General features: G+C 56.6%; 1 protein-coding gene, 1 long non-coding RNA gene and 1 pseudogene across 2 annotated transcripts; 2 read left to right on the plus strand and 1 right to left on the minus strand.

The window, feature by feature from the left end:
* Positions 1 to 178: 178 nt before the first annotated feature.
* LOC129631261 (uncharacterized) lies at positions 179 to 10,055 on the plus strand. The gene is made up of 3 exons (XR_008703950.1): positions 179 to 826; positions 8,317 to 8,476; positions 8,737 to 10,055. It is a non-coding gene; the product is annotated as an uncharacterized LOC129631261 (long non-coding RNA).
* MZF1 (myeloid zinc finger 1) lies at positions 4,237 to 13,875 on the minus strand. Its single transcript, XM_055552111.1, has 6 exons — positions 13,659 to 13,875; positions 11,854 to 13,006; positions 11,321 to 11,504; positions 10,818 to 10,888; positions 10,599 to 10,719; positions 4,237 to 5,823 (listed from the first exon to the last, which is right to left on the minus strand). Exons 2-6 carry the CDS (start codon positions 12,244 to 12,246, stop codon positions 4,388 to 4,390), a joined length of 2,205 nt encoding a protein of 734 aa, XP_055408086.1. The 5' UTR covers positions 12,247 to 13,006; positions 13,659 to 13,875; the 3' UTR covers positions 4,237 to 4,387.
* Positions 13,876 to 14,883: 1,008 nt separating this feature from the next.
* On the plus strand, positions 14,884 to 16,108 carry LOC129630782 (WW domain-binding protein 4-like; annotated as a pseudogene).
* Positions 16,109 to 18,248: the final 2,140 nt, after the last annotated feature.

Raw genomic sequence — 18,248 nt, forward strand, 5'->3', positions numbered from 1 at the left:
CTGCGGTGGCCGTGTACTAGATAGGAGGGCCGGCTTCCGTGGCAGCAGCGGCTTCGGCGCGGAGGTCCGCAACGGCCTCGGGCGCCCCACCGCTTCGGCTATTTCCGTCGCCTGCCTGCTTCGGCTCTTCCCGCCCGGCCTGCGCTATGCGCTTGCGCAGCCGCCGCCACCGCCCCACGTTGCTCCGCGCTGGGACTTGGGGATCGGGCTCCTTCGGCTTGGTTCGGGTATTTCCGTTCGTGCAGGCCGGGCCGGTCACTTCCGGGGACGCCCGCGAGTCCAGGAAGGAGGTGGGGGTGGGGGGGTGGTGGTGGCGGTGTCACCGCCATATTTAAGTGGGGCAGATGCAGGCCACCTCACTTGCGGGCCGCTATGCCCATTCGCAGTCGTGGGGACAGCGGCGTAGGCGGGCCAAACAAGGGGCTTGTCCCCAAGGGGCCACAGACCGAGGCAGGGTTAAGGTCAGAGCCAGGAGCCAGGCCTAGAGTGTGTGACTCAGAACCATCGGTGTCCCATCTCAGGCCCAGAGAGCCCGCTCGCAGAGAGTTTGGTTGAGGTAAACTAACAAATAAAACGTGTATTGGGTAGTATAACAGAGGGTAGTATAACACTGGAGGTTTTCACGGGCTCACACACTTGGGGGCAGCCCTCCGCGAGGGTCTCGAGTTCCCCCGCAGGCGACCTCCGAACTTCCGCCGTCTGCGTGCGCGAGGTGGGCGGAGCCAGCCTCCCCTCCAATCGCAGCTCAGCGTGCGTCGGAAGGCGGGAGCAGGCGGCGCGGAGCGGCTCTGCGACTTCAGGCTGTCACCAAGGACACCGTCAGGCGGTGAGCGGCGCCAAGAGGGCTGGTCGGGGCGGGGGTCCGGGCCCGCGGGGCGGCCGGGGCTCTGCCCCTCAGCCTTCCCGCGTCCGAATGAGGCTCCTGCCGCACGACCCATCCCGTCGCTGAGGCGGCGTGCCGCAGTCTTCTGGAGCACATTGGGAGTAGTCTGGCGGCCCAGTTGGGCCCGCGCTAGTGGTGGGCAGGCTCAGCCCATGGCCTCCTCTTGGCTACCCCGGCCCGATCCTCACCCCAGAAAGTAACCTCCACCTTTTCGGGCCGTGGTTTGGCGTCCCTGCCGACCCCAGCCTCCTCCCGGGTACCCTTGGCGTCCTTGGGCTCCGTGATCTCAGATCCCAGTCGTGGCTGTGCAGCCGTTCGCTTTTTCTCCCGCTTGCATTCTCTTTCCGCCATTCCAGAAGCCCCCCTTCAACCCTCTGGTCGTCCTCGCCCCACACTGCCGGCTTCGTTGATTTCCTTGAGAGCTGTGTGCTGGAGAGGTGCTGGGGTGAGGCTGAGCGATCGGAAGCTGCAGAAAACCTCAGGGTTGGGGCGAATGAGATTACACCCATCCTAGTGTTCTCAGGCTTCAGGCATGACTGTTCCTGGGACGCGGAGGCCTCTTCCAAACTCAGTTTTCCTCTTTCTGTTCTCATCCGCTCTACTCTTGGTGATTATTTTTGTACAGGACGTGAGGGTTGATGACCAACCTACAGTTTCCAACCAAAGTCTCAGGGATGGTTTTTATTGGCCAGCCTGGTTCATGTGTCCACCCTCAGGCCAGTTGCTGAGACCTTTCAGCTAAGGTCCCATCTCGGGATAGAGTATTGATTCCCTGGAGAGGTAACAGTCCACAGCTAGACTCGTGTGATCTTTGATCTTGTGGCTTCTCCACCATGCAGTGGGTAAGACTTGATCATGAAACAAAATGCTAAGCAAAGGGGGCCATAGTGTCTGGACCGAGGAGAAGGGGATGGCCTAAGTGAGGCAGGCAGCTGGGTTGGAGGTGGTGCAGCTAAGCTTGTCACCTTCGTGCTCACTCAAGTGGCAAAAAGGCACAGGTGGTTTGGGTGGTACAGGTGCTTGTGGCCCTTGGTCCTGCCGCCTGTTGGTAGGCAGCACAAATATGTGCAAAGGCCCTGAGGGAAGCTGGGGCCAGTGCTGTGGAGGGACCAGGCAGAGGACCGGGCAGAACCTGGTGAGTGGGTTGTGAGGGTCAAAGTGCACCTACAATTGTTAGCCTAGCCTCTGGTCCTGACGCTGGGAAGAAAGGGTCTGTCCAGGGAATGAGGGAGCAGGGGTGGGCAGGGCAGGGAGGCTGAGTGCTGTGGGCCTCCAGGCTAGAGGTGGATGGTTGGAATCAGAGCAGTGCTGATGGGTGGAGACAGTGGATACATTTGGGAGGCTGGGGTGCTGATGAGAATAACTGGATAGATGTGGCATGGGGCAGTCGGCTGGGCTTGGGAGTGGACAGTATGAACTCGGATACAGACAGTGGGGACAGGCTGGCTAGGCACTGTTGTGGCTTTCTTAGATGACCAGTGCTTGGGTATTCCTCTCCTGGGTTCTTCTATGGCTCTGGCCAAATGGTCATTCTGTCCAAGCCCTCAGTCTTGATCGCGTGGTAACACTTGGGTCTTGACCTGTAGCCGTGTGGCTGGATTGCAGAGGTGTCCCTGGTCAGCTGCAGAAATGACCTTTCATGGGTGGCCCTCACATAGCTGTTCACGTTGACGTCTTCCCAGAGGGCTGTTTTGGGAGGTGGATGCCTGGACTTCTCAAGGATTTGGGTGTGAGGTCCCATCCGGATGTCTCCGTGCTTTTCATGTGTGTTGTAATTTTTCCTGTGTGGAATTTCATGTTTTTATGTAGTTGTATTTGTACAGATTTCATGATGAACACAAAGATGACCAAAGATGAGTTTTCTTTGTTTCAGATTATAAGTCACACAAGTCATAAAAAAAAAAAAATCCACATTACAGGATTTTATAGAGTTCCTGCAACACTCCTCCAACCTGAGACCACTAGCTACTGGCTACTTGTGTTCATTCGTGTGTCTTCCCTGATCTGATTCTTCAGCCCCTCCCTGTCTTCCTCTTCCCTCTGATTCTACATATCCCACACCAGGTTACTCAGAACCCTTTGTGACCAGAGAACTGAGTGCTGTCAAAGGGCCCAGGGACTGCCCCCCCCGCCGCTCAGTCCTGATCATGCCACACAGGAGTGCCCCTGCCTGGGGGAGTGGCTGACGTTGCCGGATGTAGTAGATGCCAAGAATGGCTCTGGTTGTGGCTGGGGCAAGACTAGCAGGGAGGGGGAAGGAGAGGGGTAGAGTTGGGGAGGAGGGGGGCTGAGGCTTGGAGCAGGCCTTCTCTCGCATATTGATAGGAAGCCTCTGGCCCAGGCTGCTTGTCTTTTCCTGATACTAGGGCCCAAGTCTTGTAGGGACTGGGGTGACTCAAAGTGGCAGGTGAATTGCAGGTGCGCTTCTGGAAGGGCTGTTCCTAGAACCCTCTAGACCTTTAGACCAAGATCAGGCTGACACCAGCCTAGGGTGAGGTTTAAGTCCCAAGCCAGACCCTGCTGCATGAAGATCCCCTTTTTGAAACTGCCTTTCACCCACAGTCTCTGGTACTTCCGCCATTCAGTGGGGGAGTTGGGGGCTGTGTTAAGGCCCCAGCGGCAGGATGGAAGGGGAGGACAGGGCAAAAGCAGCAGTGGCACAGGAAAAGGAGGGAGGGGTCCAGAGGTCCTGCCCTAAAGTCTGCAGAACTCTGACTTGGAGCTGCCAATGTCTGTCCACCTGTATGTCAGCAGCTGGTGTGTCCTGTGACTAGTTACCAAACACACATGATAGAGACCTTCCAGTTGGGGGGTACTTAGGGGTTGTGCCTGGGGCCAGGGAGGGAAGAGAACAGCCTACGACAGCACCTGGAGGGCTGGGGAACTGGCCTGGCCTTGCCGCCAGCTTTGGTTCTCAGACCAGCTGTAGTCTGCGGGAACAGAGGAAAGTCTCCGAGGACTAGATTCCCACTTAAAACCTTACAGCTTTTACAGCTAAGATATGGCCTCCTCGGTTTTATAAACATAAACTCTGGCTGGCGGTGGCCTAATGGGCACCCATTTGATGCTTTAGCACCCAATGATCTTGGCTGGTTGGCAGGGCTGTGCCCTCCGGGTCCTCTCCTAGTCGTTGACTTGGCGGGCAGAGTGGTGGGTCGAAAGCAAATAGTACAGGAGCCATGCTGTAAGGGGACGTCCTGCAGACGTGGGCAGGCCCTGCTAGGGGCCACATCTGCCGGGAGCCCTGGGTCTTGCAGGAGCCACGTGGTTACAGAGAAGGTGTTAGACCTGTAGTGAGGGCTGAGAGGGGTCCAGGCAGGTAGGCAGACCCTGAGTGTGTGCAGACCCAGACGGAGAATCTGTGCATTGTTTATTGAGCACCTACTGGGCCGGGCCCTAAGAGAGCTGGCTTGTACGCACGCGATCTCATGCAACCCCATGAGGTAGGTGTTCCACACACACCCCGCCCCCAACGGTGGATAATGGTGGGGCCGCCTGCTCCGGCTACTCTGCACTGTGTACGCGCTGGTGCTGAATGAGCTTGGTGCTCTGGTGGAAGCGGCGGCCGCAGTCCTGGCAGGCGAAGGCCTTCTCACGCCGGTGGGTGCGCAGGTGCTGTGTGAGCGTGGGCCGCTGGCGGAAGGCCTTGCCGCACTCAGGGCAGGCGTACGGCCGCTCGCCCGTGTGGATGCGCCGGTGCTGCGTGAGGTTGGCGTGCTGCCGGAAGCGCTGGCCGCACTCGGGGCAGGCGAAGGGCCGCTCGCCCGTGTGGATGCGCTGGTGCTCGGTGAGCCGGGAGACCTGCGTGAAGCCCAGGCCGCACTCGCGGCAGCGGTAGGGCTTCTCGCCCGTGTGCGTCCGCTGGTGGCGCGTGAGCTTCAGGCGCTGGCTGAAGCGCTGGCCGCACTCGGGGCAGGCGAAGGGCTTCTCGCCCGTGTGCACGCGCAGGTGCTGCGTGAGCGTGGGCCGCTGGCGGAAGGCCTTGCCGCACTCGGCGCAGGTGAAGGGCCGCTCGCCCGTGTGGATGCGCCGGTGCTGCGTGAGGTTGGAGCGCTGGCGGAAGCTCTGGCCGCACTCGGCGCACCGGAAGGGCCGCTCGCCGCTGTGCACGCGCCGGTGCTGCAGCAGCACCGTTCGGCGGCCGAAGCGCTCCCCGCACTCGGCGCAGCCGAAGCACTTGTCGCCCGTGTGCACCGCCTGGTGCTCCAACAGCACGGCGCGCTGCGCGAAGCTCTGGCGGCACTCGCTGCACGGGAAGGGGCCGGGGGGCTCGGGCGCGCTGGGAGGGGCGGGGGGCGCGGTGCTGGGGCCCGGCGGGTCGCCGTGGATGCGCTGGTGCTGTAGCAGGTTGGAGCGCTGGCGGAAGCTCTGGCCGCACTCGGCGCAGCGGAAGGGCTGCTCGCCTGTGTGCACGCGCCGGTGCTCCTCCAGGCGCCCGCTGCGGACGAAGCCCTGGCCGCAGTCGGTGCACACGAAGGGTCGCTCCTCTGTGTGCGTGAGCTGGTGGCGCAGCAGGTGTGAGCTGCGGCTGAAGCTGCGGCCGCACTCGCTGCACACGAAGGGCCGCTCTCCGGTGTGGATCTTCTGGTGCCGCAGCAGGTTGCTGCGCTGGCTGAACACCTTCCCGCACACGTCACAGCGGCCCCCTCGCTCAGCTCCGGCCCCTGTGCCGGGGCGCCCCCGAGCCCGGCTGCGACCCCTGGGGGCACGCCAGCTCGCCGCGCCCAGCCCGTGGCCCAGGCCCTGGCAGGCATCCTCCGTGGGGTCCGGCTCACCTCCCAGGTCGCTGGAGAGCACTAGCACTTGTGAAAAGCCACGTTCGCGGGAGGCTGACTCGAGTCGGCCTGTGAGGCTGGCCTCGCCGAGGTCCCAGGGCAGGTGGACGTGGGGACTCACGATGTCAGGGTCCACAGAGACGTTGTCCATCTGGAGTGTAAACCCTGCATGGCACAAGGGGATCCACTCATTCATGACAGAGAACCCGCTGGTGCCCAGAGACACTCCAGCCCTGGGGAAAGGGTGTGAAATGGAGCGACCTAAAACTGCCCAAGGAGGCAGACAGAAGTCACCTGGGCAGGGGCAGGGGTTCTTTTTGAGCAAGCTTCCAAAGGCGGTAAGGATGGGACAGACAGGTGGAAGACTAAAAACGGGCGATGGGCTTTTCATGTGTGGCTTAAGTTTGCAAAACCGCCTTTCTGGAAGGGCTGTAGTGCACAAGTGGCCCTTGCACTGGGCAGGTGGGTGATGTTGGTTCCCACAGATGCAGAGAAGTGGGTGGGTTTGAGGGAGGCTGGAAGTGGAGCGAACAGGCGGGAAATGCAAGCACCAGGACTTTTGTCTACTGTGCCAGGCCTGTGATGACCGCGTGGCTCCTGAGGCACCGCTAAGACCTTGTGCAGCCACTGGAGAGTCTGGCCCCATCTGTAAGGAAATGTGGATGTAGTGCGGTGGCATTTACAGGGCACACGGGGCCCTGGGCCTGCCTGCGATTGGACAGGGCTGGGCATCTGGCTCAAAGGAGCAGGTTCCAGCCAGGCTGTGAGCACTCCATCCTTAGATGCTGGAGGAGGGAGGAGATATGAGCCCGGCACGGAGGAGGAGGGAGTTACATCAGAGACAGAGAGAGAGAGGAGCAGGGGCTTCAGAGATGACAGAAAATCTTTAAGTTGCCATGGAAAACGCAGATAAATTATACTGCATCAAAGGAAATCATTTGTGCTCAGCAAAAACCCTCAAGAGTCAAAAGATGAATGACAAACTGAGAAACCCTCCCGAGTCAAGGGTCTAATTAACCAAAATAAGAGCAGCAATCAGTGAACAGGAAAGATTGTGGGCAGAAGACTAGAAAAGGAAAGGAAATGTCACTGATGCTTAAATTCCCTAAAACATGCTTAGTTCCCCCCATAAGAAAACTGCACATTAGGGCCATACTCGTCTGCCGTTCCACATCTTACTCCAGAACCCAAGTGTCTGTGTGCATTGCTGGTGAGCACAGATAGAAGCTGGCGTCGCCAAGTACATCAAACGATAAATTTCCCATAGGCTAATCCAACAATTCCACTTCTAAGTACTTCTCCACCAGTTGTGTTCCTCCCTGTGTGAAATGACTGTTATAGGAGGGTTCTCAGTTCTCACTAAAAAGTAACTCAAAAGAGTGTTAGTGGGAGCCTGGATGGGTAAACAGGTGTGTCGTGGGGAGCTGTCCAAAGAGGACGGCACTTGCTGCTGTGTGTTCAAGTGGGAAGATACATGAAAAGTGTCAGGCGGGGAACAGGGTGACAATTAAGCTTTGACGTGTGTTTTAAAGACGGCAAATGAGTATGCGTCCACGTTTGTGTTTGCTTTCCTGCACACAATCTTTCTGTAAGTCCACACAAAAGACCAGTGCTGCTGGCTGTTGGGGTGCAGGACCGTGTGACTCAGGCAGGGAGGGGTGCTGCACTGCCCTCGGGCCTTCTGAATTTTCTAACATGAATGCTACCTATTCAGAATGTTCTCCTGATGAAAACACTGGCTGCACAGACGTTCCGTGGAGGGCAAAGGGAGCAGCCAGGACACCCGGTGGTGTGGAGCCCACGGTGGCTGAGGGAACCGGTATTGGAAGCGGGGCCTGTGGTTGTCTGTAGGCGAGTGCAGCCCAAGGAAAGACCGGGGCTGCAGAGAAGACCCGCCGAGGAGCCGTAGGCAGAGGCGCCAGTGTGGCTGGAGAGAGCAGAGACTGCGCTGTGCTGAGAGAGGCAGGGCACTAGCTGCCCAGCAGGGTCCCCAGCTGAAAGCTGAGACAGCGGAAGGGGTGGCTGCCAGACCTCCTCTCAGCTTCAGTATGCAGCACTGACAGAGCATAAGAGAAGAACCTTAAAAATACCTGGGGCAGCTCCAAAGTAAGAAAGGACTGTCCAGAGCTTGTGCACTGTGCTCGCAAGTGCTAAGGCTGTAGAGACCAGGTGGCTGAGGCCAGGTTCGGCCGTGAAGCAGGGGGTTGAGGACTTGGCCTGGGTGAGCCCAGTCCACCCACAGACCTTTGGTGTGTGAGCCTGCAGAGGGATCTCCACTGAATGGCTGGGGGCCCAGGTGAGTCTTCCAGTTTAGAGTCATGATGGACTGTGTGGCAGCCTGTCACCCAGGATGATGCTTAGTGTAGGGACAGTTGAGGAGGTCCCCGAGCCGTGAAGGGCAGGCTCTTCGCAGTGCAACCAGCGAGAGCACTTGCACCTCAGGAAACCAAGCTAGCTAACAAGTCCAGAAATAACATCAGGTATGTCCAGGTTCTCAAAGGATGGGTCAGCATCCATGAAGAAAGAATGAGTTTGGGCCCTTTATTGATAAAAACAGCAAATGGGGACTTCTGGGTAATAATAGTATCTATTTAAATTGGTTTCATTGTGAAGCAGCAGTAAAAACCACCATAAAGGTTTTGTTTGGTTTTCTTCAAGGTATAAAATCCACAAAGATGAAGAGGAAAGGAAATAAAGCAACCCCTGGTATTTCTACTCTGGATGGCAGACCGAGCAAACAGTAACTGTGCATCACTGTTGATCTCAAAGGCTTGAAAAGTTCAGGGTTCGGAAGGACCAGGTCCCTCTGGCCATGCAGGTAAAGGGGCAGGGACACCAGGCGGGTGGGGGAAGCTGACTCAAGCTGAAGCTGGACTACCTCAGGGAACAGCACTGGGCCCTCTCTGCACACAATTCTGAGGAAATGGAGGATGCGGGTGGGCACTGCAGTAGCTCTGATTTCTGGATCTCTTCTCCCATCCTGGCAAAAGGCTGGGTTGAGGGTGTGCACCAGCACTGAGGAAGTCGAGGGGGTAAGTGAAGCCACCCAGGGGACTGAGATGCCAACCTGTCTCCCAGCCAGGATGCAGGCAAGAGGCTAGACATGCCTTCTTAGGACACTCAGAGCGAAGAACTGAAGACCCTCACAGCAAGGGCGCCCGCTTCCACGCAGCCCAGCCAGGGTGCCCTATGACTTCTTCAGTGGCATCCATGGTTGCTCCACCCACCCACTTATGTCTCCCAAGAAGTGGGTCTCTGTGGGGAGCAAACTTCATCTCTCCCAGCCGCCCTCTCTCACCTGCCAGAGAGATCAGAGAGCACACTGGGAGAAAGCTTGAAGACAAGTCATCATTTGTTGGGCTCCAAAATCACCGTGGATGGTGACTGCAGCTGTGAAATTAACAGACACTTGCTCCTTGGAAGGAAAGTTGACCAACCTAGGCAGCGTATTAAAAAGCAGAGATACCACTTCGCTGACAAAGGTCCATATAGTCAAAGCTATGGTTTTTCCAGTAGTCATGTATGGATGTGAGAGTTGGAATGTAAAGAAGGCTGAGCACTGAACAATTGATGCTTTTGAACTGCGGTGTTGGAGGACACTCTTGGCGAGTCCCTGGGACTGCAAGGAGATCAAACCAGTCCATCCTAAAGGAAATCGGTCCTGAATATTCATTGGAAGGACTGATGCTGACACTGAAGTTCCAGTACTTTGGCCACCTGATGTGAAGAACTGACTCACTGGAAAAGACCCCGATGCTGGGAAAGACTGAAGGTGGGAGGAGAAGGGGGGGACAGAGGATGAGATGGTTGGATGGCATCACTGACTGAATGGACATGAATTTGTGCAAACTCCTGGAGATAGTGAAGGACAGGAAAGCCTGGTGTGCTGCAGTCCATGGGGTTGAGAAGAGTCAGACACAACTTAGTGACTGAACAACAACAAATTATTATCCTCAGAGAAATAAGGAAAGATGTTACAACTGTAAGAACAGAAAGTGGCTTAAATAAGTATTCAGGGAAAGAAAACACTGGTGGGAACTGAAACTCTACTAGCAGATGTGGAAATCTCAAAAGGAGAATCTGGAGGATATATGAAGAAATTTTCTGGAAGATAGAGCAGAAAGGGATGGGAAGTTGCAGAGAACAGAACACTGGAGCATTTGCCCTAGAGTCCAATAACCGAGTAACAGGCATTCTAGAAAGAGAACAGAACAATGTAGGGGAAGGAACTCAAAGAAACAATTCAGGCCAGCTTCCCACAATTGAGAAATTGAATTTAAAGTTAAAGAGGCTCACCAACAGTGGTGATAAAAAATGTTTTGACCCAGTTTTACAGCAGTTAAGAAAAAAATGTTTGGAGACTGAATCAATAAAAAGAACTCTTCACTCAGCCAAAATTCAGTGTAACGTGGAGTGTTAGACAAATGTGTTTTAGATATGTAACACCTCTCAGAACTTCACCTCCTGCTCCAGAGTTCACAGGAATGTCCACCAGAACACGGGAGTAAACCCAGAAGTGGAGGGGCCCAGGGAATGGTGATGAAGATGAGATGGGGCCTGGACGATGGTGGGCCATTGCAGGCATGTGACCGAGGTGGACCACACAAGGCGTCTGGCTTGAGAACCTGGGCGGTTGGGTGGGACACTGCACTGTCCCGCCCAGTCCCCACCTGTGTGAAGGTCCCTCCTGTCTGTCCACCCTGCTGACCTGCTGTCCAGTTGGTGGGACTAAGGCCTGGAAGCTGGGGGCCATCCAGGATGGCTGGGAGAGGAGGTGGGGAACGTGAGTCCTGCTCTCAGGAGGGTTTACGGGGCTGGGAAGTTAATGGAGGACTTGGCTTTGAAGGGCAGATGTTGAAGCAGGCTGAACACTGCAGGGGCCGCCCAGGCAATGCGGGCGTGTAGGTGACGCTGGAGGAAGGGGGCCCTGTGTTACTCACCTGGGGAGAAGATGCCCCCAGCTTCCTCCTGCCACAGGGCCCCACGGTGCTGCCTCCAGGAGGAAACCTCAGGCCCAGGCTCACTATGGGGGGAGGCCTGGTCCAGCACCACGACACAGTCCTGAAACCACAGCGGTCACTGCTGGTCTGTGTGGCCAGGCCCAGCCAGGAGGGACCCACCCAGCCCCACCTTCTGAGGCTCCCAGAGCAGGGACTCACCCGGGCCTGGTCGGGGAGCAGAGTGAAAGGGGTCCCCTGCGGGCTGCTTAGAGGCCGAGGATGCAGTGGCTCTGGAGAAGGAGGGTGGGATCAGGAAGCTCCAGGGCACTCCACCCCGCCACCCTCCTCAGTGCTGTGCCAGATGCTGGGATCCGGTGGGGTGGGACCTGGGGCTGGTGTGGCAGGGGGCTCTCGGGGTCACACAGGAACGTGGTGTGGGGGCGTCTGGCACCTGCCTGGGAGGTGGAGGAGAGAAGGGCACCCCCCCCCCACCCCCACGCAACGGTCTGCAGCAGTTGGCTAATGCCCCCACTGTTGCAGATGTCCTCGGGGAGAGGACTCCTGTCTCCTACACATGGAAACCCCAGGAGCCAGCGCCATGCTGACTGAGGACATGGAAGGAACCACAGCTGTGGCAGGCTTGGCCCACAGGGGAGAATGGCCACCACTGGCTGGGCGGGATGTGGGGGCCGCTGAAGCAGAGGCACACCGCCTGCCCTTACCTGGCTCCTCGGTAACCTCGGACTCCTCTTTCACCCGCAGGCCCAGTGTTGACTGCTTCGTAGCCCCAGGGGGCATCTCCAGCCCAGGTTCTGGAGTCTCAGGTGTGGGCTGAGGGAGGGCCTGGAAGTCGGGGGGCTCCGTCCTCTCCGAGAGCACCTCCTGACCTTGCACCTGGACCGTGACCTGGGTAGGTGCCCCCCATCAGGAGCTCAGGAAGGGAGCTCCCTGGCCTCCACCCTCTCGGGATCCCAGGGGTCCTGACTCGGCCTCTGAGGACCCACGGTCCCCAGGGACTGACAAGGAGGGCAGGGACGCCCTGCAGTTGCTCTCCTCTGCCGACACCGCCCACCTCCCCCCACACCATGGAGCCTGAGTCCTGACTCCAGCTGATGGAGGGCTGGAGTTGGAACCGCGGCTGCCCTGGCACAGGCTCTGCTATAGGTGACCCCTTCCAGACCGCGGGGGACTAGCATCCTGCTGAGCAGGGCGCCCCCAGGATGAGGCAGAGACCCCAGGCCTCTGGCTGACTCACCCATCTGCGGGGCCCTCCTGGCTCCCGGTGGAAGCCCTCCACCAGGGCCGCGGCCTCCTCAGGGCTGCCTGGCTGTTGTCCCCGCACGCGGGCCTGGATCTCGGGGGGCAGCACGCCCAGGAACTGCTCCAGCACCAGCAGCTCCAGCATCTGCTCCTTGGAGTGCGCCTCGGGCCGCAGCCACTGGCGGCAGAGCTCCCGGAGCTGGGCCAGCGCCTGGCCAGGCCCCGCGGCCTCCTCATAGCGGAAGCGCCGGAAGCGCTGCCTTGCTGCCTCTGGGCCCAGATTCCAGGCAGCGGGTTCGTCCTCCTCAGAGTCCTCCAGCTTCACCGTGACGGGCCCCTCACCTTCTAGGGATGCGCGGCCCGGGGAGCCCAAAGCCGCCGGCCTCATCGGAAAGACCAGGCTTGGGGCTCTTGAGGCCAGTGTCCACCCCCAGGGAGGAGCGCACGGAGGCCACTGCGCTGGGGACAGTGGCGTGCCGCTCAGGCCAGAGGCTGGCGCGTGGGGCCGGCCAGCCCTCGCTGAACCCCTCTAGCTGGGCGTGTGCAGTCTCTGGTAACCCCTTGTTCCGGGGCTGGTTCTCAGGCCCAGAAGGCACCTCCTCTGCCCGCTAAATCCCACCCGTCTACACGCATCGCCTGAGCCCTGCCCTCAGCCGGCAAGAGAGGCACCTACACCTACGACCCCCGCCGCTGGGCGTCCGCACCACCGCCACCTCGCCCCAGCCAGCGCCGGCCCATTAGTGCCATCCACTCTCCTGCGTGTTTCTCCGACTGTTGCCCCCAGCGTGGTTTCACAGGGCAGCCCCTGTCCAGCGGCCCCAGCCCACACCTGTGCGAGGCCCACTGTAGGGCACAGCACTCTGACGCCATCCTCCCCGCATCCAGCCCCCTTTTCTGAGCCCCATTATCTCCTCGACCTCCTGACTCAGGTGGGGCTAGCGGGTGATGGCGTTTCAGAGAGGGGTGCCCGGGGCCCGAGACCGCTGGCCTCGGAGCCTGCGAGGAGAGCCGGAGATCCCGACCCAGCCTATGTGCCACGTAATCCTGCCATGTCGCTGTGCCACTGTGAATCTCCGCTCCCCCGTCTGCAAACGGGGGCGACCCCCGCTCCACTCGCGTTGCTCCTGCAGCTGGAGGTACGGTGCGAGCTTTGGGAAGAAACCGGCGTTTATTACTTTCGATTTCGAGGCCGCCTGATCCCGTGAGTCTGACCTTGGCTCCTCAAGGCTTCAAGTCGGCCTGAAACCCCAGGGGAAGGCTGGGCCTCCGCGACCCTGCCGGCCCTGCGGAGCTTCCCGAACTACATCGAATAGCAGCCCGGGCGGGCGGCGCTTGCCTCAGGGAGCCGGGGCAGATCCCGGTGCCACCATGGAAACGGGGCGGGGACTCCAGGCTCTGTCGCCGTGGCAACCCGCGGTGATTGCTGCGCGGCGCGCGACAACCCTGGGCCCGTCCACAGGGAGCGCCAGGCCCCTGCCCCGTGCCCCGCGCCCCGCAGGGCTGCCGTCCAGGTCCCTGTCCAAACCTTCCCGGCCCAGGGGCCCCCGCCTTCACCTTGGCGCTCAGCTGGCCGCACCGCGCTCCCGAGCTTGCGCACTCGCCGACCTCCCCTCCCGGCCAGACTATAGCTCCCAGAGTGCTCCGCGCAGCAGCGCGAGCGCTGCCTCGCGCCCCCGCCCCCCGCCTCAGTTTTCACGCTCGCCTCAGTTTCCACCCTCCTCCCGCTGTGGTGCCAGGCAGTGTTTTCCCGGACAGTTGGGCCACTCTCGGGGCCCTGTCTCCCCGCTCTCCCAGCCTCACGTCCAGGCGTTCCGGCACCCGTCAACGCGAGCAAGCTTCTCAGGGGGAAATGCGCCGAGCACCGCCTTCCGGGCAGCGCATGCTCCCCAGCAAGCTTCCTGAATTCTCTACGGGGCTTCTGGGAGTTAGGGCTCTGCACCAATCACGGCCCTCGCTAGGACGCCCTCAGCCCCCGTCTCCATGGAGACTCCCTGTCGAGACTGGGTCACCCCTTCCTCCGCCCTGGGGACCGCAAACGAGCCTGCCATTTTCGCTTCCCCCTCCCCCCGCCCCCCATCCCCCCGACAGAGAGCCGGGGCCTCGGGCCCGGCCCGGGCCCGAGCGGTGTGGTCGGTTGGCCTTCCGCGCGCGTGCGCGGCCCGTTGACGCTCTTGTGTTGTCATCGGCGGTAGGCGGGCCCCAGGCGTCTCCACGGTAACCGGTGGGCTGAGCAGGTGGTTTCCAGGGCAACCCCGTGTACCGGCTGGTGTCGGAGAGGTGGGGTGAGGGTAGAGATGTCGAGCGAGCGAGATAGCGAGGAGAGAGTGAAAGTAAGTGAACACATAGTGACAGAGACACAGGCAGGACAGACAGCGGAGAGGGCTTTCTACTCTCAGAGACCTAGATCAGAGAGTCAGGGCTGGTCAGACGTGTATCAGAACAGTTAACAAGAGGGAGAGAAATCAGGGCGGGGATGGTGAGGGAAAGGAGAGACTAAGGGAGAATCGATTTACAGCGAGACGTGCAGATAGCGAGATTCAAGGGCCAGACGAGGATCAGGAGTACAGAAGCAAGAGGAAAGACGTGGACAGAAATTGGAGATAGAGTGAAATGGGTCGAGAGTTTTCAAGGGCTCAGAGAAGGGTGACAGCAAGAAGAGAGACAGACGGAGCAGGAGGGACACTTGTTAAGGAAACTTACCCAAAACTTGCAGATAAGAGAAAAAAGATGGCTCGAAGTCCTAGCACCGTCTCTAGTAAGACTTCTTCAGGTTGTCTGATACCCTTAGCGAAGCAACTCTTTTGAGCAGAGTTCAGATACTGTGACGTTAGATGCTAACTTGTAAAAGGTTGATAGGTTGTAAATGCTTTCTGTCCAGGAGAGAAGGGTACCCCAAGTTTGTTTTTTTTTTAACCACCCTGTAGGACACTAAGATGCCTGCCCACTCCTGTGTGGGACACCGACAATCCGACTTTGCGCTGTTATTTCAGTGTTTGATTGTTCTTTCACCTTCTCTGTTGTTTCTTCTCTCTCACCTTCCCAGAACCACCTGTGTCATCCTGCTAGTTCCTTCCAGCGGTAAATACCTCTTTGACACGTGCTCACTGAGTTTGTTTTTAGCGGTTTCAAAAATTAAAATTTTGACAGTCTGAAGGCTACCATTTCTCCCCGAATGTGGAACAGATAGGAAGAAAGAGAAAACAGTGAGAGAGACCCAGGGAAGGAAGGCGGTACGAAGGATGATGGAAAGAAAGAGACCGGGTCCCAGCTCAGAGGCTCCAGTGGGCCTCTCGGTGAGCTGGGCCCCAACTCATCCCGCATAGGGAATGTGAGCCTCACCCAGGCCTGGGGATGACCCTCAGAGCGGCTGGTCCAGTCCATGGAAGACTACTGGGAGTCACAACCAAAGAAATTCTGTGAGTACTGCAGGTGCTTGATAGTGTACAATAGGCCTAGTGTTTACTTTCTTGAAAGAGGAAAGAATCATAAAGAAAATGTGTCAAGGAGGATATGTGAGATTAAACAGGAAAGCCTGGAGAAGGGAAAGGAAGAAGAAAAAGGATCAGAGGAGTTTACTGCAGTGGAGGTAGCTGCCCTGAAAGGATACTAACAGGATTTGAAAAGGTTTGGCTCAGAGTCAGAAATTTCAGAGACAAGCATATCGTTAGTGACCAGTGCTGTTCCATTCATCTCTGCATCAAAATCAGCAGGAAGACAAAAAAAGACCCTTCAAAGGGCAGATGGGCAGAATGAGTTATCTCTGAGGGTTACCATTTCTATCATGATCTTATCACAGGAGGACCTCAGTGGGAAAAACCTGAAGGATTTCAAGGAAACTTAGAAAAGCAGCAGTGAAGACTGGGTAGAAGGATTAAGTGAAGATGGTTATACATATTATTATAACCGTCAGGGGAATCCAGATGGGAAAATCCTGAAGATTTCATTCCAGAGTCTGGTGATCTCTTATCTAGTAAAGTCAATTAAAAGTTACTTGGTACCCTGGAAGAGTCCAAACTATCAGATTCACATAGTTACTGATGGTGGAACAGGAAGCAAAAAAGGGAGAGGGGAAGGAAAGGTCTCTACAGCAATGTAAGAGCTAAAAATAGTTTAAGGAAGAAGCTAAAAATAAAGTTTAAGGAAAAAACTAAAAATAGTGATAAAGGTACTGAACCAGAAACAGAAAGAAAACAAATACCTAAAGGAAGAGTTCATCAGGTCCAAATGAAGAAAAATCCAAAACTCATTAAAAAAAAGAAAAAAAAAATATATACTGGATCAGTGGTAAATAATCTGCCTGCCAGTGCAGAAGACTGGGTTCGAGTCCTGGTCTGGGAAGATCTCGTATGCTACAGAGCAGCTAAGCCCATGCACCGCAACTATAGAGCCTGTGCTCTAGAGCCCGGGAAACCTACTGAAGCCCACAGCCCTGGAGTCCTTGCTCCACAACAGAAGTCACCTCAATGAGAAGCCCACGCACTGCAACTAGAAAGTAGGCTCTGTTCTCTGCAACTAGAGAAAAGCCTGTGCAGCAATGAAGATCCAGCACAGCCCAAATAAATACAATTAAAAAAAAATCAAACCCATATGGAGAATGGGAAGAAATTAAACAAGATGTTGAGTCCCATGAGGAAGTAGATTTGGAACTTCAAAGCGCTGAAAATATGTATCAACTTTGGAAGTTGATGTTGGTGGGGAACCCAAAGTGGTCTCCTGAAGTTTGTGCAAACTCATATCCACTGAGTCAGTGATGCCAGCCAACCATCTCATCCTCTATCGCCCCTTTCTCCTGCTCTCAATCTTACCCAGCCTCAGGGTCTTTTCCAGTGAGTCGGGTTTTTGCATCCGGTGGTCAAAGTATTGGAGCTTCGGCTTCAGCATGAATCCTTCCAGTTAATATTCAGGGTTGATTTCCTTTAGAATTGACTGGTTTGATCTCCTTGCAGTCCTAGGGACTCTCAAAAATCTGTTACTGAAGAATGTGTGGTGGGTCCATCTCCTTACTGCTCAAAAGCCAATAAACAGGCCAGCTTGGTTGAAAGGAACGTTTGCTTCATATCAGATGCTGGCAACTGGGGGTGGAGGGTGTCAGACATCTGTCCAAAGGCGGACTCCCACCCCCACCCTCACCCCCAACAAGCAGGGGGCAAGAGCTTTTATAGACAGAGGAGGGGGGTGGCTACATGCAGAAATGGCACAGTCATCTCTAACTGCTGCTGCTGCTAAGTCGCTTCAGTCGTGTCCGACTCTGTGCGACCCCATGGACGGCAGCCCACCAGGCTTCTCCGTCCCTGGGATTCTCCAGGCAAGAACACTGGAGTGGGTTGCCATTTCCTTCTCCAATGCATGAAAATGAAAAGTGAAAGTGAAGTCGCTCAGTCGTGTCTGACTCTTAGCGATCGCATGAACTGCAGCCCACCAGGTTCCTCCGTCCATGGGATTTTCCAGGCAAGAGTACTGGAGTGGGGTGCCATTGTCTTCTCTGGTCATCTCTAACAGTCATCTTCAAATTGGTCATCATTGGTCTGACCAACATGATCTTGGTTGTTTTAGGTATAGTTAATCTTCAGTTCTAGGGTCCATTTGTTCACATTTCTTTGCAGCCAGTTCTTGGAACTGTGGCAGCTCATATCATTGGTGTAGTCTGGTCATCGTGTAGTTCTCCCACCTGGTGTTTTGGTATCTATAAGACATCTCACAGGATATGGCTCAGAATATTATCTATAGCCCTTGAGAAAAAACTAAAGGTCCTTGATTATGCTTGCTGCTGCTGCTGCTGCTGCTAAGTCGCTTCAGTCGTGTCCGACTCTGTGCGACCCCATAGACGGCAGCCCACCAGGCTTCTCCGTCCCTGGGATTCTCCAGGCAAGAACACTGGAGTGGGCTGCCATTTCCTTCTCCAATGCATGAAAGTGAAAAGTGAAAGTGAAGTCGCTCAGTCGTGTCCGACTCTTAGCGACCCCATGGACCACAGCCCACCAGGCTCCCCCGTCCATGGGATTTTTCCAGGCAAGAGTACTGGAGTGGGTCGCCATTGCCTTCTACATGACTATGCTTAATGACTACAGTATTATTATTTAGTCTCCTTTGTTTTGTTTCAGCATTTCTCTCATCTCTGATTAAACTTATTCTTTGACTAAAGTTTTCCACAGAAAAAAAGGCCAGCACAGGACTTGGTGGTGGTGGGGCAAGGACCATATAATCCTGCTCCGTTTCAAGTCTTCTCCCACACCAGAATTTGAAAGTATCGATGCTTCGTTGCTCAGCCTTCTTTATAGTCCTACGTTCACATCCATACATGAATACTGGAAAAAACATAGCTTTGACTATACGGATCTTTGTCAAATTTTAAACAGGCTTTTCACTCTCCTCTTTCACTTTCATCAAGAG

This window comes from Bubalus kerabau, chromosome 17, assembly GCF_029407905.1.
Source record: "Bubalus kerabau isolate K-KA32 ecotype Philippines breed swamp buffalo chromosome 17, PCC_UOA_SB_1v2, whole genome shotgun sequence".
NCBI lineage: Eukaryota > Metazoa > Chordata > Mammalia > Artiodactyla > Bovidae > Bubalus > Bubalus kerabau.

What these genes read in the sequence shown, in the direction of transcription:
- MZF1 (XM_055552111.1), bottom strand. Translation starts at nt 12,246, where the DNA reads ATGAGGCCGGCGGCTTTGGGCTCCCCGGGCCGCGCATCCCTAGAAGGT. An exon ending in CGAGGTTACCGAGGAGCCAG is followed by an intron (nt 10,889 to 11,320) that starts GTAAGGGCAGGC and finishes CTCCTTCTCCAG; the next exon opens with AGCCACTGCATCCTCGGCCT. An exon ending in TGCTCCCCGACCAGGCCCGG is followed by an intron (nt 10,720 to 10,817) that starts GTGAGTCCCTGC and finishes CTGTGGTTTCAG; the next exon opens with GACTGTGTCGTGGTGCTGGA.